Genomic DNA, 25729 nt, shown 5'->3' on the forward strand with positions numbered 1-25729 from the left:
CAGAATTGATTTGAACTCGTGGTTTAAGAAATGAACACATTATCATACAAGTTACAGTCTAATACTCATCCCTTTCTCCATGCGTCCTCTTACTGCGTGCATCACATTTTCTCTTCAGTATCGAAAACTTTATGCGATATAAAAATTTTTAAAGTTTGGGATGGTCAAACTGTGTTACTGACATATGAGTTTGCCACCTGACAAATGTGTAGATATGCTATGTCTTTTTATTACCGATTTAAAAATGAGGAAAACCTAAGGTCAAGAATGTAATAGATGGCATGTTTGTAAAGGAAACATTAAAATAAAAAAGCCTGGTGCAAATAGCCAGTGAAAGTGCCTTTGGCAAAGCCACTGATGGCTGTTTATGTCTTTTTTGTTTGTTTGTTTGTTTGTTTGTTTGTTTGTTTGGACGCATGTCAAAAGTTCAGTTAATCTACCCTTTGGCTTGAATGTTATGTCCCTTCAACTACTCAGTAGGGAATCGGAAACCAACCAACCTTCTCAAGTGCCTTTGAGCAAAGCGTGACAGGAAAAGAGGCCTTATAGCGAAAGCCTTTTTTTTTCTTATTTGATCTTTGTTGTGAATGTGCTGTTTAATTTGTTATTCTCCATTTTCATAAATTGTAATTCTGTCTGCTTTGCTGGAAGGGCTCTTTATTCCATTTCACTTGCCAACATGCCCTTGAGCGAAGCACTGTGCTTATCTAACACTGCCAAGCTGTTTAATCATCTCATATTGTTTTCAACTTTGAGTCACAGACTTAGTACTGACCCTTTATGCTCCAAGGGGAGTGACACCAACCATGGCTAGAGCACTTTTTAGCCGTGCAGTAACAGTTCTTTCTACCCATTCATTAATGTTTTCATTGAAACAAAAGAGAGAATTACTGCTCAGTACAATTTGTTTGAAAGTCAATCTAAAGCTCTGTCACTGTATCTTGTAACAGACGTAAAAAATGAAAATGCTGAATGATTATGAGTGAAAAAACACAGTTTTATGTCACTTGATGACACTTGACATTTCATTAAACAGCCTCTTTAATTCAGTTTCAGCAGTATTATTACCAACAACACAAAAACCAGAAAAGCACACTGTTTTCTGCACCTATACTCCTCTGTTGTTGCCATTACAGTTATTTTTACAGGGACACAATAAAGCTATGATAAATATGCATTGTATGTACTGTAAGCATGTGTTGATCCCCAGAACAACCAAAGACGCCTTTCTGAAAGAGGCCTTTTCAAATACACACCCTGAGTCACTCAGTCTTAAATATATTATCATTCTCACCGTGTCACTGGCATCTTTGTATTGTATTTTTTGATATCTGATATACTTATCACAAAGTTTAATTGTAACACAGCTAACAAAATGACCAAACACAAGTCAGTGTCTTCTTGAGCCAGTCCCAAGTCTGGATAAATCCAGAGCGTTGAGTCAGGAAGGGCGTTTGGCGTAAAACACATGCCAAATTAAACATGCGAATCATGACTTCCACACAGAATCTGACTTCCATAACGGATCGGTCGTAGCCCAGGTTAACAACGGCCACCGCCGGTGCTGTTGACCTGCAGGGTACTGGTGGAAATCACGCTACTTTGGTCGAAGAAGAAAAGGAGGAAGGCGTGTCCATAGGCAGAGAGAAAAGAGGAAAGCTAAGAGTGTAGGATGGATGTAGTGAGAGAGGACATGAAGTTAGTTGGTGTGAGAGAAGAGGATGCAGAGGACAGGGTTAGATGAAGGCACATGATTCGCGGGGGCGACCCCTGAAAGGGAACAGCCCAAAGGAAAAAAAGAAGACAACTATGATGTCTTTCATTTAAAAAAACTACAATCAATCAATTTCAATAATCAAATTTGAGTTGATTCAGCATAACAGTTTGTTGTTCTCCCTGAGGGTTATTAGTAAAAACTAAACACTGAATTAGTGTGAGTAGTTTTTTTTTTTCTTTAATTGTTAATGTATTACCAGTACAAACCCAGTTTGAGGCTGATGGACTGAAAATCTAAATATATGACTAAAGAGTTTTTACATTTCTCAGGCTGGAGTCCCCGACTCGGACCCTGACCCTGGAGGCCCCCAGAGGGGTGGAGGTCAATGCTGGAGTAGGTGACTTCACAGCTTCCTGTAGAAAAGATCTCCTCCTGCAGTCCTCAGAGGGAGAGGTGAGATTGTGTTTGCATCCATTGTTTTGTTTGAGTATCTGTCTGATTGCACAACTGAGAGTCCAGTTAATGCAAGTGTGTGTCTGTGTTTGTGTTGGCTGTGTGTGGGTGACTGGTTGTTTGTGAGAGAGGCTAACAAAAGTAGCTGTGTTCGTGTGTAAATATAATGGACAACATAAACTGGCAAAATCAGTGAGGTGTTTGTGTGAGAGTGTGTGTGTGTGTAGCCTCTGTGGCACTCTACAGTGTTGGGCCTGCTTCATTAAAGTACCTTATTAGGCTAATGAGCGTCATCAATCCAGGCGACCTTGTCCTCCTTTTCTCTCCTTCTCCTTTCATCCCTCCCTTCTTCCTCTTTTTCTATTTGGGAGAAGTGACTTCATTAAAGCTCGTTTGATGAGGTTCCCTGTCAGCTGCAGCTGTGTGTGTGTGTGTTTGTATGTGTGTGTATCATTGTTAGCCTCCTATCTTGCTGTCAAGCTCTTTGCATAGCAGCCTGCCACGTTGCGTGAGCACCGAAGCAGACTTAGCCATTATTCTGCACTGTGTGTGTGTGTTTGCGTGCGTGCGCATCAGCCTGTCATGTTGCATGTCCGCTGGAGCATAGTGTGCCATTAACTCAGTAATTAACAGAAGAATGGCCTCTTCTCATTCGTTGCACTTACTGTCATTGTCAGTCACACACATACACTCACACACACCCACACTTTTGCATTCTCAGAAATAACCTCACATGCATCAACATCCCCCCACAAACAAACAGATAGCTGAAGTCTCTAAAAACAGCTGTAAGGGTTTGATGCGCCTTTTTTACACCTCATTCCTCATTTCTTATCCTCTTTCATAGTCTCTTTTCTTCCCTTGTCCTGCTGCTTAACTTTAATCCTCCCTTTTCCTTTAATTTTTTTTTCTTTTTTTTTTTTTCTTGTTTCTTGTACAACACAGTATACTGAGGGCAAACACTGTAAAGTGTGTGGATGAAAATCACATCACTAAGTACAAATCAGGCCTTGAAACTGTTTGACTATATCTTCTGCAAGTAAAACTTTTTTATTGCACTGACTGTGAATTTTTGTTTATGATGTACTAGAAAATTAATGTAATGTTAAAGTAAAGCCTCTCGTGAAGCACAGTAGCTAAGAAAACACAATCATACACCAGTGATACAAATAAACTCACCATTGAAGCACATTTTTTATATCCATCTATAGCTATGAAGCACTCGAGAACCTTGAAGCTGGGTTTTTACAACAGTTTAAGGTGCTTAGAGCAAAATGTATTTTTTGTGCCATTAAATTATTTATCCTACACAAAATTGCAGGTTAAGGTGTGTGTGCAAAAGTATTAAAATCTCAAGGTGAATCTCCACTTGTAAATGTGGATGATGAAGTGTCTTGCAGTAAACATTTTTTGGGGGCGTAGTAGTAGTAGCATTGTGAGTCTGCAGGGCCTGATGGTGTTTGTTTTCATCCTTTTCTTTTTGTCTGGGTCATGCACTTCTCCGATGAAGGGCAGACATCTATTCACAGGCTCGGGGGTGCACATTTAAACGTGTCCTTGAGCCAATCAAGCAGTGCCAGTGGCAGAAAGAGACTGAGGCTTATCATTTATGTTTTGGATTGAACCCAATCGTGCACTTTTTGTATTACGGTGTTTGAACCTATCATATTATAATAGCTGTATAATTTTACACTTGAATTGAGTATGAAGACAAAAACACTTCTGACGTTTTTTTGACAGCCTTTCGACACCTTACCATGCCCCTCCTGCTGTATTTCCATGCTGCCAATCTTCTCTCTGTCTTTTCTCTCACTGTTGTTTCTCTCTCTCTTGTCTCACTCCTCACCCTCCTGCTTTCTATTTTTCTCTTTGTTTTTGTTTAACTTTCTTTTCTGACAACTCCTTCTCATCCTCCTCCTCCCATCTCCCCCTCTCAGCCTCTTAGTCCTTCATCTCTAAGTAACCCAGCCTATCTAATTAACTTTCCACTGCCAGGGTTATACATCACTGTGGCTGTCACTTCATAGGGAAAGGGGGGGTGGGGGGATTATAATTTTTACCTCTTTTCTGTCACCTCTTCCTTTCTGTCTTTTCTGTGTATTCCATTGTCTCTTTCTGCTCTTTCTTCATCCATTGATGCTTTCTTTTCATCTCTCTCCCTTTCATCCTGTCTCTGTCATCCCTTTATAAATACGTCTTCATATTAGTAGTGAACAATAGCACGAACCACACTGCTGTAGTGTGGCCCTTTGGTGAGGCTTGACCCCATGAAAGGTTTTTAAAATTGAAGGATTTTGTGGGCACCGCTTTGCAACCTTACCTTACCCATTACTTTGACACCCGTTAGATATACACAGATATACAGAAAGAAAACCTTTTTTCACTAAGCTTTATAAATGCCACTAGACTCTTATCAGCGTGTGTAAATGTATTAAGAAGGGCTCAGTTTTCCAAATAATTGCAGTGCCCAACAGGAAATTTGTGAGCTATAGAATTACATAGATATAAAAATAACATGATTACACCTCATCACACCTCAAGTGGGGGGATTGTTTCTTTTGGTTCAGTGTCTCTTTGTACTCATACCCATTTCAAAAGTTATCACCCAATTAAATGGCTGCTATCTGTTGTTATCACTACCATAATTACGGTTCAGTAGGGGCAAATTGCACATGCAGTACCAGTTAGCCGGAAGGTGCATATTATCCATACTTATATTATAATTAGTCAGAAGAGGCTAGTGTGGATAGATGGGCGACAAAACACATGACTCTGAAACAGGAGGGAGCTGCTCCTGTTTCAAATCAACAGTCAGGTGTGTAGAAATCATTGGCTAGTGCTTAACAAAGAACAGGTGCATGTATTTTACATACATGCATGTTCAAGTCACTACCAGTGAAGTTTGCTATGCTCGTGTCACATTTCCTCAGTTACATGAGACAAACACACATTTCTCAACCTTATATTATTTAATAATACGAAGCCCTGTCAACTTAAAAGTGACTCTGACCTACCTTTTTTTTTTCTGAACGAGGTCAACTAAACAGGTAGACACACAGGCACGGAGTCCACAGCAAGACTTTTGAAACATTTCTGAAATAAGTAAAATGCAGTCAAACTGTCAAATAGGTGTTGATGTGAAGCTGTCTTCTAAACAACAAGGAGTGAGAGCTTTGTCAAGCTGCTCCACCAGATACCAAGGATTTCCACACCCCATCTAAAAATACTCTCAATGTACTTTGTCACAACTTAAAGTTTTGAAATTTATGCTAAATACTGCCAATGGTGATGCAACTATTTAAAACTGTTGCTTAATTCAAATCTTAAATTATTTATGTAATTTACATATATTTCATTCAACTAGAATATCTTCTCTTACACTTTTGCATCAGGTAGATTCAAACTGGGGACCCTCTGACTGTGAGGCGGCAACACTGTGGTGCCCTCCACCCCCACCCACATGATTCAGCCAATTGAAAAGCTAATTTTTCTGAGGGGACATCTCTCAAGATATGAAGAGCAGAGGGAAAAGACAGAGAGGGAGGAAGACAGACAATGAAGAGAAAGGAGAAGCAACCTGAAAGACAAATAAATCAGTTTAACAAATGAAAACTGGCCTACAGTCAGAGGAGCACTCACTGCAACCGTGTTTTTTTTTCTCCCGTCTGTCTACATACTCTAGCCTTGTGCGCTCTCCTCTCTAGAGGTCAAGCTATATCCCTAAACCATTTTATGACAGCAGTGCTCAATGACTCAGTGCCTAGCACAGTCTCCTCATGAGGACATCTATTTTATAAGGCTCTATTTTATATAGGTACATGTGTTATCCTTCAGCTTAGAGAAACACTTGATGCTACCGAGGTGACAGATTCAAGTCCAAAGCAGTATTTCTGACAGTCACGGAAATTACTCAAATGATCTCATATTTTCATATAATGTTTTAATATGTATTTCCAATTTCCTTTTACTGCTTGATTTAAGGCATTAGTGAATTATTACAGATGGTCTGAGAATCTTTTGCATTTCATAGAACCGTCCTGCAGATAGTCTCTGTTAACCCCATCCTCAGAATGCCCCTGTGCAAACAAAAACATGGGTCTACACCATACAGTACCTTGAATAGCTAAGACATGCTAGTCACTTTCCCACCACAGCACCTTTCACTTTAATAAGTACAGTTAATCTTTTCTAATGTACAACAAAAGAGTTCAGCCAGATAGCTTACAAACTAAAACCACCACTGTTTAGGACCAACATGGATCTTTTATTAGGTGTGTTGTGATTGCTGTCCAAGATGGAGATCCTGATACCGCCTGGCTTGTAGGAATTGTCTAATTATGCTTGTAAGCATGATGATTGCAAACGTTGAAGAAATTAAATGGATGTTCATATATAAAGAAATAATGGGATATTTATACTGTTGTGCAAAGTGCAAAAAGTCAACAGCAATGCTGAACTTGGATACAAGAAGTTGCAGATGACATAGTATATGCTCCCTCTCCTGTAATCCTTCGTATGGGCACTAACACTGCATCATTGCATCTGTGTGTAGAATGTCACCAAAAATAGCTCTCCCACAGTCTGCTAAGGATGCATCACCTCTCTCTGCCAAGCCAGATCGTTTAAAATAAGCGGCAAAAATACCTAGATACATCCCCGTAAAGAACAGCTTATCCAAATAGCATTCCTTTTCATCCATTCTCATACAAGCTTTCCCTGACTGCTGACACCGTTAAATGAACAGAGGAGAGTTGATGAAGGGAGGATAGAAGGAGGATCGGATGAGTAGGAGGTAGACGGAGATGGCAGAAAATAGATGTTTCTGTCGATTTTGCAGAAGAAAATAAAGGCGTGCGGGACAGGGAGGCTTAAAGCCAAATCAATGTTGTCAGCAGCTGGCACTTAAGAAGGGGCCATTAAAGTTTAAAAAGTTTGGAAAGCAGTACTGGAATTAGGGCCAAATGGGTTAGAGGTAGGGGAGCACTGGCTTCCATTAAAATCAAACCCAATGAGAGCTGACAGATCCTCTCAGGATTCCTGCAGTCCCCGGCCTTTTTTTCCCCATCAACTCCCCTTTGCTCTCTCTGCCTCTCTCTTTCTATCCTCCATTCATCCACAGTCTTGCTTGCCCATCAATTTTTTCTCTCACCTCTGTACTCATTTCTTTGTTGATTATTACTATAACTTTTCATGTTCCTCTACTCACCTCATCATTCTGTGTGTACTTTATGCACCGACAACTCTTTTCATAAACTTTTGTTCATCGCTCATTCTTGTTCTTTCATTAACAGAGAGAAGTTGCTTCATTTCATTCGATATTTATTTTAACAGACAACTTAGTATTGACACTCAGGCGAACTGAACCATGGAAAATATATTTATCATGTTTCTATCAATGCCAGTTGTCATTAGAGAAATTGGTCGCAAAGATTGTGTAAGTTTTATTTCTGCTAATGGCTCTGAGTGTTAGGTTACAGCCTTAATTTTTAAACAGGGTGCTTATTAGGGGGTTAAAACTTAAATATTCTCTTTGTATATATATTTAATGGACAGTGTCAGAAAGGTTACATTTGCAGTCAAGTGGAAAGATCCACTGCAGTGGAGAATGCTAGAACACCAATTAGTGTACAAAATGCTTGATGTTTATTTTTTGTTTGATGAGAAGCAGAGCACAGAAAGCACAGAAATGCTCTCCAGGGCATGATATTACATGCCCTGCAAATACTGTTTAAATGCCGTCATGTAGGACACATCAATTCTCCCAGCATTAATTTCCCACTGTACTGGAATGCTCTTACATCTGAAAGTACTGTAAATCATAGTGCTTTCATGCAGGGAGGACTTTCCAATGACAGAACATGTCTGGAGACTACAGGCTGAAATTTTGTTACAACATGCTGCAGAAATATGGAGTCAAGTCTCAGAGACTTGAGACTTGATTTGAGACTTGACTTGAGACTTGTCCTCGAAATATTTGAAACTCAGCTTGGACTTCCGGGACTTGGGAACAATCAAAATTTTATCATACAATAAGAAACAGTTATCTGTAGCAGAAAAAATGTAGACAGAGAATCTCACTTGTGCCCACCACATGTCACACATACACGTAGAGTTAAACGAATGACAGAGAAGTGATGCTGATTTCACTAATCTCCACCCCCTGCAAGACAAATTGTAATCATCAGCAACATGGCCCCTTATTGAACGCAAACTTTCCAGAATCTAGGTCTGACAGTTATTAACTTTTAAACAACCAATCAATGCTGATACTGCATCTTGGTAAATAAAGGAGTGATAATGAAGCAGTATAGGCTTTGAATTCCTTAGCTGCAGTGTTCTAAGCAGTCTGGGTGTAAATGAGAAGTTCTTGTAACAACACTTAAGAATTGAGACTTGACTTACTTGGCATCTACGTAATTCAAAGACCTGAGATTTGACTTGGACATCTCTGACATACTGCAGGTACATTCAGTCAACATAGTCTTTACTTTCCAGAGCACTGTGTACTTTTAATCACATGTAGGAGTCTCCTTTAATACAACCTTTTCAGATTTTATAGTAACTTTCCCCACAACTTGGTGGGTGTTAGTAAAGGAGTGGCCCTATTTACAAAAGCAATTTACCAAGTGCTGCTTACACACACATATTGCCAGTGTTACAGTTTACAAATGACTGCCATTTGCAGAAAAGTGTACAAGCTGCACAGGGCTTTTTCCTGGGTCACAAATGTGGAGTTTGTTATGGTAATTAAAGTGTGTGAAAATTAAATGCTCATTCACGCAAATCACAGCTTGCACTTTGTATAGTTGGCGTAAAGGGGCTATGACTTGTTGTCATTAATAAAATGTAGACTACACATGCTCCCCTCCAAAAATTAGATAGTATAAAAATCTAAATTTGTATCAAAATAAATAACAAAACTGCAATTCCTTTTGTAAAAGAATGGCGATACTCCTTAAAATAAGATATTTAATTTTTCCCGTATTTAACCAAGTGAGGACACATCTTTTGACACCACTTCCATCAACAGGAAGTGGTAGAGAGCACTGGTATTTTTTTTTTTTTATTATTTGGCACATATAAGTGATTGCAGTTGTGGGTTCAAGTGTGTTTTCTTTTACTTGACTACTCAGAAGAGGGGCGAGCCTCTCCAGTTATGGCCCTACCAGAAAATGTCTCTGTTAGGACTAAATGTATTTGTTCTTCAAGTGCAGGTTGTAGAGGTTCACTTATTTTCTCAAGTCCGAAACAAAGGGAGACAGACATGCAATCACCTCATAAGAGAAGCGGGGGTGGTATGGTAGTCAGAGAGTGCCAATCAAGAGTCTGAATAGTGAAGCTTTTTTAACTGTTGATTCTGAAAAAGAGAACAAAGAAGAGTGTTCACAGTATGGTTAGAGGCTGAGATGTCAGGAAGTGAGCAACGGCAAATCAAGAGCTCCAACATACAAAAGTAAACCAATGAAAAAAAATGAACAACTTGTTACCAACTGCTTGGTTGGTTAAGTGTCATTATTACCTTAAACTGTTTTTCTTTCATGTAATAAAACATTGATGTCCCAAATGGTCCTTTTCCTTTATAAGTTCTCGGCAAATCAAAAGCCTATAAAGGAAATGGTCTTTGTCTTTTGTAAGTTTGTGATTTGCAAAAAAAATTAATTTTCGTTCCCCTCTGCTACTGACTGCAGAGGTAAAATCAGGTTAACCACAGTAACTTTTAACAAAGTTAGGTTACCATGGAGTTTTATTGTTTGTTGACACAATGCTGGGGTTTATTAAGATGCTGTAGCCTGAAGGTGTTATTGGGGTGGTTTTGGCTGCGTGTTGTTTACCTTGGGGATGGGCAGAATGTTGAGCGAATTACAACGCTGGCAGGGGGCAACTCCCTGTCGTACACACTGAAGCTGCGAAAGCCCTACAAATATAGAAATTATTAAAAAAAACATGCATGCAAAATAAGCATTCGAATATGCACAAACAGATACAACTTACTTCATACATAGACACAGTCATTCAACACCTAAAATGCACGTTTAATCAAAATGTATATATGTGTGTGAATGCTGACAGTCTCTAGAGTCTCTCCAAAGTTTGTTTTGATCATCTGACTGCAGTCTTTCAGAGTCTGCATTAACTTCTTTGTATGTGTTTGTGTGTGTGTTTGAGAGAGAGAGATGGGTGGGGGGAGGGCGGGGGGGGGGGGGGGTTAGAGCGAAAGTATATTTATAAGAGAGAGAGATAACAGATTAACAGATACCTGCCAATAGCTGGGAGAAGTGGATGTTTTTCAAAAGGTGTGATTAACGTCAGAAAATTCATTAGCCCAAACTTCACACTACCAGAGGGGATCATCATGAAAGGGACTAGATGTGTGTGTGTGTGTGCGCGCCTGTGTGTGTGTGATTCTGTCAGGTCGATGTAACTGTCTCGTTTTTTGTGTTACGATTTGTCACAGTGTGTGTTTATCTTCATGTTGTAGCCACTTCACTGCCTGTGTTGTGTATGTGTACAGTATATGTGCATTAATTATGTGTTACTGTTTCTATTCCAGTGTACCTGTGTGTGTTTGTGTGAATGCATTTGTCTGTTACTATGTTGTGTATAAGTGTGTCTAGGCTTGTGTGTGTGGTACAGTAAAGCAGACTGATATAGCTTTATGTCCTCTGCTACATCTGGGTTACTACACTCTCAGTCTCTCTCCAGCTTCTGTCATTTAGTCCATTGTCAGCTCCCATTCCAGCGTCTGTCCATTCAACAAGCCTAATGGTCTGTGTAATACACTCAGATAGCTTCACGACCACTCACATACTTGTATTGTTGGAGTGTGTGTGTGTGTTCCATGTGCCAGTGCAGAGGGAGCAAGAGGGAGCAAAAGGAGAATGGGAGGTAATGTGTGCTGAGACCTGGCAAACATAGAGGTTGAACTATGTGTGTGTGTGTGTGTGTGTGTGTGTGTGTGCGTGTGTGTGTGTGTGTGTTGATGAAATTCTGATCAACCTCTCCCCCTTCACTCCTTGATCCTTTCCATCAAAAACTTTAAAGTTGAAACTGTTTTGGTTCTTGCACAGTAAGATTTAACTGTTCTGAGTCTTGAGGTTTTGATTGAACCCCCAAATACCCCCCCTCCCCCTAAGAGCATTGTAACAAGACAGCCATGCTACTGGGGGCCAAGTGATTTTATTTTTTCCCCCTACTGAGTTAGGAAGTTTCAGGTAATTTAATCTTTAACACTATACACACTGTATTCTTGTACATTGGTATTGCTTCAATCCAATAAATAAGAAAAGGTTTCTATAGTTTCATTAATGTCAGTTTTTATTTCATTTGTTTGAAGATGAAGTTCAGTTTGTCTTGTCATCCTACAAATTTTGAGTGTCATATTTTAATATGTTTTGTAATTTCAACACTAAACTTTCAATCTTTAACTTTAACACACCTGAAAGGACTCCGATTAACTCAATACTGCATTCAGATTGGAGGTAGTACGGCGGTGGAGGGGTTGGCGCTGCTGCCCCACAGCCAGAAGGTCCCTGCTTCACAACCCCTGCACGACTCCATTATAACTTTCTTGTGTTAAGCTACTAGTGTTCGACAGTATTTTCTAAGGAGCTTGTGCAATACTCATTTTCGTGGCCTTCAAGTAAGAAAAACAGCACTTCTATACATTGGTACTAACAAGTAAAATGAAAGTTTAATCATTTGCTTTGCATTATAGCAAAAGTTCATGCTTAAAAACTTTTATTTTTTCACTTTGAACCGGCGTTTCTGAACCCCCTTTATCATTAATGCCCACCTCACTTCCTCCCTTGTCGTCCATGTACAGTACACCTTTGGCTTTTGCCCCCCTCTTTCTGGTCACCTCATGAACACATTCACAGGCTCCTTTCTCCAATTAAACTTCTCATCGGTACATTCAGGCACTTGTTCTTCCTCAGTCTCCGCCCCAAGACACTTATTTCTTTCTTCCTCCACTTCCCTCCTTTTTGCATCCCAGGAGAAGCTTGTCTTTTCATTGCTGCATTCTCCTCTTTTCTCGAAGCTAATTCACCTCCCACTCTCTTTTGCCTGATCCTCAGCTGTGCCAAAGGAAATCATCCATGAAAAATGTTTTGACCCTCCATAATTGCCACTTTCCTCATGTTTCCCATCTCCTTGACATCAGAGCCACGTGTTTGCTAAATTGATCTTGGTCTGAGAAAGATGGGCTTAGACATACTTACAGTCATTCTGAATGCACACACCCAGCCACCCACACAGACGTTTAATTTATGCAGCTGCATCAGGTATACACACACACACACACACACAGAGAGACACACATGACTATCTAAGTCTGTCTATCTATTTATCTATCTATCCATACAGTACATTCAGAACGTTTTCAAATTTTTTTTCAGTTTTGATATGCTGTTGCCTGATACTACAGTTGAGCATTAATCTATACTCAGTAACCCATATACACTCACTGGCCAGTTTATTAAGTACAATACCTGTACAATATAATGCAATCCGATATTTTATTACAAAGTTGCAATTTCTTAGTTTTTAAGTTGAAGCTGTCAGAAAGGGGATAATTCTGCATATGACTTGGTCCAGTGCTATAGCTCTGCAATAAATTTTTTTTTTTTTTGTTTTTTTGTCCTTTCAGCTTATCCCGTGAGTTCAGGGTCGCCACAGCAGATCATTGTCCACATGTTGACTTGGCACAATTTTTTTTTTTTGCCGGATGCCCTTCCTGACGCGACCCTCCCCAGTTTCTACCGGGCTTGGTCCGGCACTGCACAGCTGGGGGTGGAAGTGGGCTGTTGGGGGTTCAGTGTCTTGTACAGAGATATAGCCAGGAACGAGGATCAAACCTATGACCCTGTGGTCCATGGATGACTGCCTTACCAACTGAGCTACAGATACATTATCTTAAAAATGTGTCACAGGGGATTTGACTCTGTGATCATATTAATGCCAATGTTTTATGTTTTAAAATTCCTGTTCCCATTATTTTGTTGAAGGCTCTTAGTCACCCAGGTCTTGGGTGTCCCGAGGTTGAGTCATGTCAACTGGATTTTTCTTCTTTTTTTCTCGAGACATTGGCATGCGTTGCGTTTCACACATGTAACACACAGCCCACTGTGTGTTAAATCATCTGGGGCAGAAGCATTGTCATAGGAGAAGCTTCAGTTGATTTCAGTGAGGGATCAGCCTGTACAGAAGGCACAACATAATACAGAGAATAGGCTACGAGAAGCAGTGTTTTGTATACAGCACATCAGAGCTGTGCATCTAAAAATCAAACAAAAGACACCCTTTCGCTGACTTTAAATCCTTCCAATAATTCAAGACACAGCGGTTTGTTCCCCACATGGGCTCACACATACAATATGGACATTGTACTAGGGGGCTCGCGGGATAAAGGCCGGATAATGTTGGGAGCGTTACACTTGGACATTTCTGTGCTCACATACACCTCGGCTTGAGGGAAAGTTGGCTACGGGAGCCAGTTATATCCTCCAGGGTTGTTTCTCACCTGACCTGAATAGGTTTGTTAGGTGGATAATGGGCGGGTGACGGTAGGCCAGAGTGATATGAATGTAGAGATCACGACTCTTAACACCTTTTATCCCCGTAGGATGGGATCGTTAAGTGTGGCCTTGATGGATGTATGAAGTGGTCTCAATCTTCCTAGGGAAGAATGAAAGCATGGACAATGTGAGACTGATTGTGCCTGAGGTCTCCTCCTCTGTTTCGATATTAACATTCAGGGCTTCATGTACTCCTCTCTTACAACATTTCTCTTCTCTGTCCAAAATATGTGCATTGTTCTCCTCAAACTAGTGTCCTTTCTCCTACAGGCGTAGGTAAACTGCCGATTGTTGTCTCAGGTGTTGCTCCCGCTGTGTAGAGGCTGTTTTCTCCCATCTAGAGCTCAGAACACTCCTCACTGCACTGGACTCCATACACTGTGTTGCTCTTCTTGTGTTTAGGCATTTGGTCTTTCAGATGGATGAGTGGGTTTGAAGTGAACAGGTAAGAGGTGTTTTTTCATTTGACTGCGAGTCTCTGCTCTGTCTTCTGTCCTTCTGCTGGATCAGAACTCCATCTTGTTTAAGGCCCATTAAGATATCCACAGGCATTGATAGCTGTCCTCAGGTGTCGGTCTTCCTTCTTTTTGGCTTTCACGAAGGTGGGGATGTGTTCCTATTATTGTTTCACATTCCTTGTACCTTTGTAATTGTATGCAAGCAGATACAACACATCAAAAATAGTGGTAGGTTTACACAAATAAAAATCCTCATCAGGATAAAAGTTTAAATGAAAGATTATATTTTCTGTGAAACTGACCTTGTTTTTTCAAAACCCTGTCACAATCTATATGATAAAATGTTATGTTATGAGGATGAAAATGTGGCTATTTTTGTTAGGTCCTCTAAAGCAAAGAGTAGTCAAATTCTCGTATTTATCCTAATCAGCTTAATCACTCTACAGCTCTCTGTAGCTATGGATTTAATCTGTGATTGACTGAATATTTATTCGCATGGCTCACAAAAGTACCATATACCGACTCTCTCTCTCACAGACACACACACCCACACGTGTCCTTACTCACACTCTCTCTAACACATATATTCACATGTACAGACCTGCACATACTGCTCACAGCAGGCCAACCTAACACTCACAGACACTTTCATTTGGGATGAATGTCAGCACTTATCCAACCTTAAGCTGCTACAAATGACTTTCACTCCCTTTCCTCTGCTTCCTTTCCCATTTTCCATCTATCCATCTGTCCATCTGTTCATCCGCCACCTCGCCTCTGTCGTTATTGCCTACTACCTAGACTCATCCATTTCTCTCTCATCTTTTCCATCTGCCTCCCTCTCAACTCTCACCTCCTTCCTATTGATCCTCAGTCCATCTCTTCTTGTAAGCCGTCATCACTAAGTACTAATTGCTGTCTCTTCTGTCCAATCTCATAATCAGCATTCACTCCCTCCCCTCTTGTTTGTCTCTGTCTGTCCAGCCATCCCTTCTCTTCCTCCATCTTTACTCTATTTATTCTGCTCTCACATCCCCTCAGTTTATCACTGAGATATTTGTAATGTTATGAAAGAGAACCCTGTCAATCCATTTTCACACACAAACATGCTTGCACCATCTCTCCTAATCCTTCTATCCCATCGTCATACTCAAGTTCATTTTAAACGTTTGTTTCTAAACAGCCAGGCTGTTGGAGTTTGCTTATGTTACCAACCCTGTTCCTGCCTCTGTGGGCTATAATTGAGCCCAGGCAGCTTTTATGGAGGAGCCAAAGGAAAGATGACAGCCATGCACCAGGGACCTGTTACAGGCACCGTGACATTTAGAAATGTAGCACATTTTTCTTTCCCAGCATATGGGGAAAAAAGTGCACATATTCCGTTTTTATTAGATCTTAAAATGTCTTGTGCCACTGTTACTGTTTCTCATTAAAGCCAATGGGCATGGCAGGCTAATGGGATGGCTGTTACGCTATATTCAAAGGGGCTCACAATCCCATATGTTGAGACAGGACTATTATGATAGTAGATAATGCACTTTGTCTACATAAAAGGCTGCATGCTTATATCTAGACTGTTTTTCAGGGCACAGCTTCAAATTTATTTGCATTCAACTTATTTTTGGTCTTCTTCTTTAGAAGGATCATTGGACAATATGACGTATAGCCAACAAATCTGTGACTCAAAGGAGTCAAAGGAAAGGTACAGTCATTTTTAAAGTTTTATATGACTTTGTATTTCCATACTTAATTTTAGCCAAAATGACTATTTGTACATTTAACACACCCAACCACCACACTAGTGGGTAATCATACACAAGGTCTTGTGTAAAAAAGTGTTGAGTATCTCATTGTGGGTAGGCCTCTGGGCCATTAGAGATGACACCATCTTTAAGGTTACGTGCTCTCGTTATCTGTCTCTCTATCTCCAGGTTAATGGCTAATAGATGTACTGCCTTTAGCTACATAGATACTTAAAGGCAACATGAGCAGCACCTCTGCTCTGCTCCATCATGCAGAGAGAGAGAGAGAGAGAGCGAGAGAGTGTGTGTGTGCGTTTGTGTGTGTTTTTGTACTGAATGTGTGGATGTTATTTATAATGATAGAGATATGCCCTGTCAGCCACTGTGGAATCATTAGTTATACAAATTGGTTCCTCACTGTTGAGGTATCTGAATCCCTCATTCCTCTCTTCTTGATTTTTTTCTTCTATTCATCTTATCTCCTTCTCTTTATGTGCCCCATCTTCTTCCAACCACTTCTAATTTCACATTTTATCTCTGTCATCCTTCTCTCTCTCATCCGTTCACCCCCCTTTTTCCTCCATCTTTGGGCACTCAGCTATTTTCCTCACATATTTTTTACTTCTTCTCTCCTCATTTTTAAAATGAGAAATGTGAATAATGAGGATGCAGATGTCTGCTAAGATTATCGTCCAGCCTTGGGTGTGCAAAAGAGAGAAAAAACAAGATGAGCTCTGATTCTTTAAACACGGACGGTTGAGGAGTAAATAAATAAACAGGCCACACAGTCAAAAAGAATGTCATTTGAAACCAAGTATGTATTACTCTGAAGATGAAGGGATTAGCTAATTGAGTGCAATGCTAAGTGAGGGTCAGGAGGGAGTCAGTGCCAATCCGAGGAGTGGAAATGGGGGGAAAGGAGGTGCCAGTAGGACAAAATCTTGGAAGAACAAGAAAGTTACTTTTGTCTCTCAGGGTCTTTGTCCATAGCTTCAAGCTGGGGTTGTTCTTAGAGCAATGGTCATTCTGCAAAGCTTTTGCGCCTGCCTCCTATAACCTAATCCTAAACCATGCGCAGCCATTCTTTGGCACAGCACACTGGATCTTATCTCACACACACACACACACACACACACACACTAGCACCCTACAGCCCCAGGAATCCCAACCCACTGGAGTGCCTGCATCATAAGCTTCTCAGGGTTACACATGGAGGACTCTGGTGGGATCTTTTGTGCTGCTCGATTATGCTGACTGAGTGTCAATGAGTGCTGCGACACTTTGACCATCCGTCGTGTACGGAAATCGAGAACTGCCATGGCTGCAGTTATGTCATTATCTCTCAGATGATAATCTCGTTATCTCAGGAAAACAACTTTGTTTTCTTGTGATAACGAGATAATTTCTCGGGAAAACAAGGTTTGTTTTCTCGTGATAATGAGAAAATTTGTCAAAATCCAAATGAATGTCTCAGCTTAACAACTATTCTTCAAAGTTTTTGTGATAAAAATGTTATTTTCCTATGGTTCAACAATGAATACAGGTTAAAAAAGCAGGAGGTGCCACATCAAACTTAAGGGCATTTTTCATCGGTTTTCCTATTGTGATGTCATTTTTTTCTAAGCTCCTGGAACATGTGTGGGTTTACAAAATAACTAAATAAAATTTAAATTTCATCACTTTAATTTCATCACAACACAGATTTTTCTTTTTTTTTTTTTTTTTTGCAGGAAAATATGGTTTGACTTACTTAGCATTGCGTATTTTTCTAGGTGTGCAGTTTCCCAGTGTTTTGGTCTTTCCCGATCTCTTTGTCATCCCCCTTCTTACCATTTCCCTTTTTTTCTTTCCACCTAGGTTGCCCTCTCCCTCGTCCACTCCAACTTTGTCTCTCCTTCTTTACCAAACAAGAACGATATTAAATAGAAATTACCCCTCTGTTTCTTTAGATCTTTCTTGATGACAACAAAAGTCGACCAGAGAGTGTAGTCATTCCCTATGGCAATATGCACTTTCTTTCTCTTTACCCACAGCCCCAGTTTCTTTCCCTTTTCTTTTTTTTTTTTTAAATAGCCTTCTCCCTTTCTATATTTCTGTGCATTATTTGAAGTGATGAAGTAATCCATGTGAGCTGAGGTCTCTATGTCTGTGACCTCAACTTCTTGAAGCAGTTTTTGATGTTTTATTATTTTTCTTTTGCCCTCCATCCATTGCACTAGATTCAGAGTATTTAAAAAACATCTATCTTTCATATTTACAGATCTTTCTAGATGCCAACACCATCAGACTGGGCAACATTCCCCTGGGCAGTGCTGTGGATCCCCTGGAGGGGGCACCTCCGGGTACCACCTACACCAAACAGACTGTGTATGAGCTGTGTGCCTGCGCTAACGGCAAGCTCTACCTGTCCCCGGCTGAGAAAGGGTCTACCTGCCAAACCACCAGCAACTTTTGTCTCTGGAGCTGAAAGTGGGTGGTGGAAAGACATCTGGGACATATGGACGATTAGAGTTTGAAGCAAACGCTAGCCAACAGACTGAATCAGTGCGGATTATGGCTTGGTGGGAAGCTAACGCCAGCTAATAGACTGAATCTACATGGATTGTAGCATTGTGACATATTCATGTCTGCTAACCAGTTGAGCTAATGCTTGCTAACAGGTCAAATCTACACTGACTGTTGCTCAGTGTGAAGCTAATGCCAGCTAAAGGACTAAAGGAATCAACCTGAGCTAGACCTTGGTTAGATGTTGTTGCTCACAGACCAAATTATTATCCATGGGTCAGTAGCTTATGCTAGTCAAGAAGATGGATGACTTAGAAGCTAAAGCTAACATGGTCAGCTGGTGGGATGGACAGTCACTCTCCAGGGCCCTCTTTGGCTGTCTTTGCCATTGTTGAATTGCTGCCATGACTGTTTCTGAAAGTGAAGGATTACAGTTGGGGTAGGAGCAAGCTCTCTTACAGAAAAGTGAGTTGTGTGTTCAACATGCCCTGGAAAACACTCACTTGTTTTTGTTAGAAAAAACAGATATGGTGGTGGACTGCAAATGTGTGAGCAGGAACATGGACAAAGACTCTGGGTTAACCTTAGCTGGCTAACACTTTAGATAATGGTTTAGTCTAGTGGAAAGCTAAGGCTAGCTAATGGACCAATCTATACCAGAAAGGCCTTCCCCCTCCTCCCCTTTATAGTATCCCAAACCCATGACTGAAGTTCGACCCTTCCTTCTTATTCTGCGCCTGACAGTGACTATGTTCTCCAACCCCACTTTCATGAGATATCTGATGCAAATAATTGTGCTTCAACCTTGCAGTCACCAGCTGCTTACGCCAGCTTCTTATTCACCCATTCACACACACTCACACACCGATGGCGGTTCAGTGTCTTGCGCAAGAACACTTTGACGTGTCACAGAAGGAGCTGGGGATCAAACAACTGACCCCTTGGTTGTTGGACAACCACTTTATCTCCTGGTTCATCTTTTTCTTTTTTTCCCCATCTGTGCACCTGCAGCAGTGGACTGGTAAAAAACGTGTCATTCTACCAACACACTTTTTTCTGCAAACATCGTCTTAGCTGCTTCTACGCACTAACCATCACAAATGAACAAGGTGCAGAGTTTTTCCTCCTTGCAACCCGTTCCCCTATCTTTATGTTTCTCTGCAGTCATACTGTCTGGGCGTATAAAACGTATTTGTCATGTACGAAAATCAAATGGAATCAGAAGAAAGTAAAGTGAAATATTAAGTCTTAGTATTAGTGCTTCGGCAGATTGAAAATTTTGGGGCCCAAACTGCCATTCGGGTAATGGCAGCTGTCTGCCAAGGGCCAGACCCATTTGGTCTTATACAGTATAATACCTTTATCCTGTGTTTCAGACATATTTTCAGTCTTCTTGGTTGACCTTTTCCTGCCAACCCCTTGTTCTTCCCTCTCAGTCATGTCCATTTGTCATGTGTCATTGACAGACATTTCTGCTCTTTGATATCATTCACCTTTTTGTTCTTTCATTTGCTTGTCTTTACTGCAGAATAACTCCCGGAAGTTTCTCCCGCATTACTCCACGCTCAGCCTCCTCACCACTCTTCCCTGCAAGTAGATTTCACTCTTTGGACCTATTTTTTTATTTGTTTTAGCCATGTTTTGTCTCCTAACCATCACTCACAAAATGACACTTCTTGATGTTGCTTCCACAGCTTTTTTCTTTTCTTTTTTTGTTATTTGCTGAATCTCATTTGGCCATGGCAACATCAAATATCCCTCTGCCCTCACACTTTGGCCCATTTCCGAATCCTGCAACCTAAGCAAGAAAAGTCAAGATGGTCCAAAATTGGATTTGGGGGTTATTATTCTTATCATTTTTTATACATATATATATATATATATATATATATATACAATCAGTTTCTGATGGATGGATTATTGTAGATGGCCTCAAGCTGACTAACCTAGTGCTCAACCTTTGAAATGGCTAGAAATCATAGGAAATCAGCAAAGTTGTGTGCAGAAATCCCCCTGGATGACATTATGGATGGACTTAGTTGTATGTTTATGGACTCAGCTGGAATAAGGCCCTGAAGTGTTTGTTTTTCCTTTTTTTTTTTAAACAAAGTGATACACAGGTGCCTTTGCTGCTGTTGGTAAAAGCACACAGTCTGAATATTCACACTACCCTCAGTGGACCATCTGCAAGTGTCTCTGGACAAACTATATATTTATTAGTCTACCTATCTATCTATTTAGTTTTCTGTCTTTTCCTCCCTCTCTCTCCTGGTTTTGTACAACTCTCAGTATACCCAACTGAAAAAAGAACGAATCAATCCTGGTTTAAAGTTTAGTTTTCTGATCTGTTCCCTTATGGTTTTATTCTTGATAATAAAAAAAAGCACAAATTATGCCATGTATATAACAATCCCAATAAAATACTGAATAAAATATTGTTTTTAAAAATATTCTATCTGGTCTTCAATATTGTGAAATTCATGATTATCATGTTTTTATTTCTAACTAGTGTCTGTGTTTTCAAGAGAAATGAAAAAAATACAAAAAAAATGTCTGTCTTCAACAAATCCCCTCAATTTCATGTTTAAATTTTTTAATAGTGTGTTGGCTTTAGAAGTTTACTCACACAATTAGAACAGAACAGAGTTTTTATTGTCACAATTGAGAAGAGTCACATTACAATAAAATTTATCCTCCCCTTTTAAGCCTTTCCCCTGGGGGGGGAGCAGTGGGCAGCCACAGAAGGGACGCAGGGAGCTTGAGCAGAGTGTCTTGCTCAAAGACACACTGGGTGCATGGGCTGGGATTTTGATCCAGGAGACTTCTGCATCCCAGATGCTTTACCCGCTGAGCCACCAGGCCACAAAGACAAAACATTCTCAACATGTCATGTTCATTTCAGTTACTGACCATTTTTCTATTGTTCTTAACTTGTCGGTTTACTCAGTTGCTTTGGTACATTTCTCAAATCAGCCTTATAATTTGCTACACAGTAAGTGCACTTCTTAACACAATTCATATAAAGAACACAATACAAATTCTATAATTTGCTTGAAATCCCCTCTCTGAAATGCAGATATTCATGTAAGTAAACATAGTACCATCAGAAGTGTTTTTGTCATTGTTTAAAGACAAGATAGTCAAAATTCTAAGTTGTTTTTCCAAAATAGTATTTTCTGATGTAAACTATGCCTTTTGATGAAAGTTATGGAATACAAAGATTTTGATGACAGTGATGAAATGCAAAAGGCTGTACTTTTTCTCTAAAGGATAAATCAATTTCAAGAGTACGTTTTACATCACTGTATTTAGGTGCAAAAGATGGCACGCGACATAATTGAGACACAGAAAAAGCATTGTGTGTGCTGCATAGCACAAAGGGAACAACAGTTGATGCTGTTCATTGCCTTGTTCTTCCACTGTCAGAAATTGCAACACTGTGCTATGCTCTGTCTTTTCATGCTTACCAAGTAAAGGTTCATGAAATGCACCTCTGAGCTGTTTTAAAAAAATTGTTGGTCATTGGTTGATCAAACACTTCCCACATTGCAGGTCATTACTGAGAGTCACAACTGACCTGAGAGCAATTCAGTAGTTTAGGACATATTTGAAAAACGTATATAAATGTACACAATACGTGTATAAATATGTGTGACGTGAACAAGTGGAAATGTAGGGAACAACAGACAGTTGTACATAATCATCTGCTTGAATGTGATGTCTTGATTTGTGTAGGAGAACTGACCCAAAAGTAGACACAGTGAGAGAGATTATAGTATAGTGAACTTTTCTCTGAAACAGCGGGGGAAGGGAAGGAATAATACATCCACTAAACAAGAACGAGCTGACAGGCTGTAGATGGCTAATTAAGGAACACAACAACCAAACCTCAGACCAAAGATAAGCATGTCATACAGTTCAAATAACAAGAGTTAGGAGCCCAAATGATCAAAAGTCAGACAAATCAGAAGGCAGGCTGTTCCATCCAGGGGAAGAGAGGAGGATCTGGCAGGAATCTGTGGGGAGAGCTGGGTCTAAATGGGGAGGGGGACAGGTGTAAACAATAGTGAAGCTTGTGGAATCAACTGGGAACAGGAAGTAGGCAAAGGGCTACAAAATAAAAGTCCAGAAGAAGTGAATTTGAAGGGCCAGCTCATGACAGGCAAAGCATTTGCAGTTTGATTAAATAAATGAGAAATTGCTGGTATCAAGTGCACATTTTTATTTATTATATGTATTTTGCCCTATACTGCCCATTTTGCAAAGGTGTAGGGGTATGTATGCACAGCCTCCACCATTTTCTCCACTGACTTGTAACCTATTCATAGGAGTCGTTTGTGTCTTAGTTGCCTCAATGGTCCCCGTCTTCCACTCAATTTTTGGGGACAGCCTGTAGATTTAAGGACATATCACATTTCTTCAATTTCTTAGTTTTAACTCTACTCCGATAGGTTTTCAGTGAGTTTGAAATGTTTTCTTATCCACTCCCTGACTTATGCTTTTTGATATTTTGTCTGAAGTGGTCTTGTACACTACATTGTAGTTTATGACTAAAATTCTGATTAGTCACTAACTGGACCTTCCAGTTACAGACATATTTACAACACGATCCTCAGGTGTTTACCATTTAACCAGGTTTGTCACTTTTGAATGATGATTTAGATTATTTTAATAGGGGGTTAATTATGCAATCAAATATTTTCAATTACATGTGTTTAATTTCGATTCATTTGAGATTAGATTTCACTTTGACATTATAGAGCCCGTTTTGGTAAATCAATCACACCCCAATGTAAATATCCAAATAAAATTAAAAATCTTTATAGCCAGTGTTTGTCTCTACGACATCCGTTCATAAAAGTGAGCACTGTTACATTCAATACACAAATAATTTTATTTCTACCAGGGGGAACTGCTTCCAGATGCAAAACAGTTATGTCATCTACAGTGGGACAAGGGATTATTTAATGGCTACCACATTTTTAATGACAACAACCTAAAGCGATTCATTTACTTTCTTGACAACCTCTACCTGCTTTTTAGGGAGCTGACTCCTACAACTTCACTGTGCAGAACAACCGCGATACAGTAAGTAGCTACTCAGTGAGTGACAGGTAGGATACAGAAATTGAAAAGTGTTCATACCCGTGAGCAAATTAGAGACTTTAATGGAGCATGTGACTCACATGGGACATTGACATGATGTGACATCCATATTTTTATTTATTTATTTTTTTTGTGAGAAGAAATCATACCAGCATTAAAACTCCACTCAGAAGAATGAGTGTTGGGGGACGGGACCAAAACCTACATGTAGTGCTATGCTGTTATTCCTAATTTCTCAAATCACCCTTAACATTTGCAGAACAGTCCACTTCTTGTCAGTTTTAGTGCTATTAGAAGGACAGGTCTTTAGTTCATTGCATAATCCGTGCATGGATGAGCATGTTGTCATAATCTGTCACGTGTCACACGAACTTCAATTGACAAGCCAAGAAGAGTAGGAAACTGAGCAACGCTGCGTGGTGTGTTTGTATCTCAGTGACAGTAAGACAGAAAGGTCATACTCACACTTGGCTCGGTTACATTGTACCATGCTCAAGCACATTTGTCCTGCCCCTTCCCTTTAGCGCACTGGCCTGCGCTCACATCACAGTGCTCTCTCTCTAAATAAGGACCAAAATGCTGAATGAGCTGAAAAGGCACTGGGACACTTCGCAAAAAATTAGGGTGACAGAAGCTCATTGACAGCTAGACATTGGCCGACGGTCGGCTTGGTGTGTCAAGGAACCTAAGTGCAATGTGAGGGCAGGACAGCTGGGGGGACAAGGGGAAGGGAATCAAGCTTGGACATGGTTAAAGGCAACTGTGTGAGTGTGACATTACGCTTTTTACTGTCATTGAAATACAACAAACATGCTGCCTTTACTGACTTTCTTGCTCTTCCTAACAGTTGATGGTGTTTTTTATGAATTTGTATGTGCTGTGCTCTGTCTATATCTGCTTGTCATTTAAAGGTTCGTAAGACATATGACAGACTATGACAACATGTTCAGCTATTTTGCATGTGTTGACTTCTGCAGTGAACTAATTCCTAAATGTCTTGGGAGTTAAGACTTACCAGTTTAACCAGTTTAATATATTTTGATCAGCAGGACATGAGCAATTTGAAATGTAGAAAACTGAAAACAATTCTACATAATTATTTGCAAGAAGGTACCAAAACGTTTGCACTTTCATTGAGAGCTTTAGAAATTGCTTAAATAATGTCGATATTTGGAAGCTGAAAAAGTAGTTTTAAACGTTCCATCATTTCTGATCCGAAAATTTGCAAAAATGATGAGGGCACTCTGAGTGATGCAGCAGTGCTGCATCGGTCTGCAGTCTTGCAAATTTAAAAACTAATAAATTGGCAAATTGGATAAGAAACAGTGCATGCATTTATTATAACTTAAAGGTTTTACTGCAACAGCCAATAAGAACTCATCTATCACACCAGCTCAAAAAAAAAAAATTACTTCTGTTTTGAATTAGTAAATCTGCAACCTCGTTTTTTGGCTCTGTGGACAATGGAGCTATAATTTTATTATTAATATGAGTTTTTAGCTCAGACCTTTTTTTTCATGGTTGGTAGTCGTGTTCTCGGTTTGAGTGGATGGTTGAGGTAATTGTTGAATAATATTTGATCTTTTTAGCTATGTCTGAAAGTGTTAATGAACCCCTACAACCAGAACGTCTTTAGCTGCTGTTGTATTACAGCAGAATAAAGAAGTCACACGGTTTCATACCTGGATAACATTACTCATTAACAAATGACAACAGTCAGTAAGTTTTTTTTACTTTCCAATAATTTCCTACACTATACATTGTATCAAAACAATCATTTTAATTTTAATTTAATTTATGGAAAATCCATAAATCCAAACATATTTATGCTGACAGCTAGACATTTTTCACTTATTAACCATTTGTCATAGATTTTTGTAATCATAATTAATAATCATGAGGACAAAAGCATCTCTAACCTTAACAACCTGCTTCTTTTGTAAACCAAATCCTAACCTTATTACTATAAAATTTAACATAGAAGGTCTGTTGCACCTGCTGTTCTAAAAGCTGCCCTATGACATTGACCAACAACAACCGGTAGTATACAGTTGTTGCTGATTCTTTACCATTCGGACAGTAACTCAAGGATTTACAAGCATAATTTTCATCATCTGCATTTTGTCAGTGTATTCTAGCTGTTTGCAGGCAATAAAAGAATGATTCCAAACA

The 25729-nt window shown here is 39.8% G+C and overlaps 1 protein-coding gene across 7 annotated transcripts in view; it reads left to right on the forward strand.

Moving 5' to 3' along the window:
• Positions 1 to 20550, forward strand: part of LOC137124272 (zeta-sarcoglycan) — a 315366-nt gene extending 294816 nt beyond the window's left edge. For 5 of the 7 annotated variants that reach the window (XM_067499090.1, XM_067499091.1, XM_067499093.1 and 2 more), the window contains 2 exons: positions 2047 to 2170; positions 18207 to 20550. In XM_067499090.1, coding sequence (XP_067355191.1) covers positions 2047 to 2170; positions 18207 to 18413 — 331 coding nt within the window. In that variant the 3' untranslated portion in view covers positions 18414 to 20550. Of the gene's footprint in view, positions 1 to 2046; positions 2171 to 12818; positions 15907 to 18206 lie in introns of all 7 variants that reach the window. The other 2 variants (XR_010913939.1, XR_010913938.1) reach the window with 2 other exon arrangements.
• Positions 20551 to 25729: the final 5179 nt, after the last annotated feature.

Source organism: Channa argus, chromosome 3 (assembly GCF_033026475.1).
Source record: "Channa argus isolate prfri chromosome 3, Channa argus male v1.0, whole genome shotgun sequence".
Taxonomy (NCBI): Eukaryota; Metazoa; Chordata; class Actinopteri; order Anabantiformes; family Channidae; genus Channa; species Channa argus.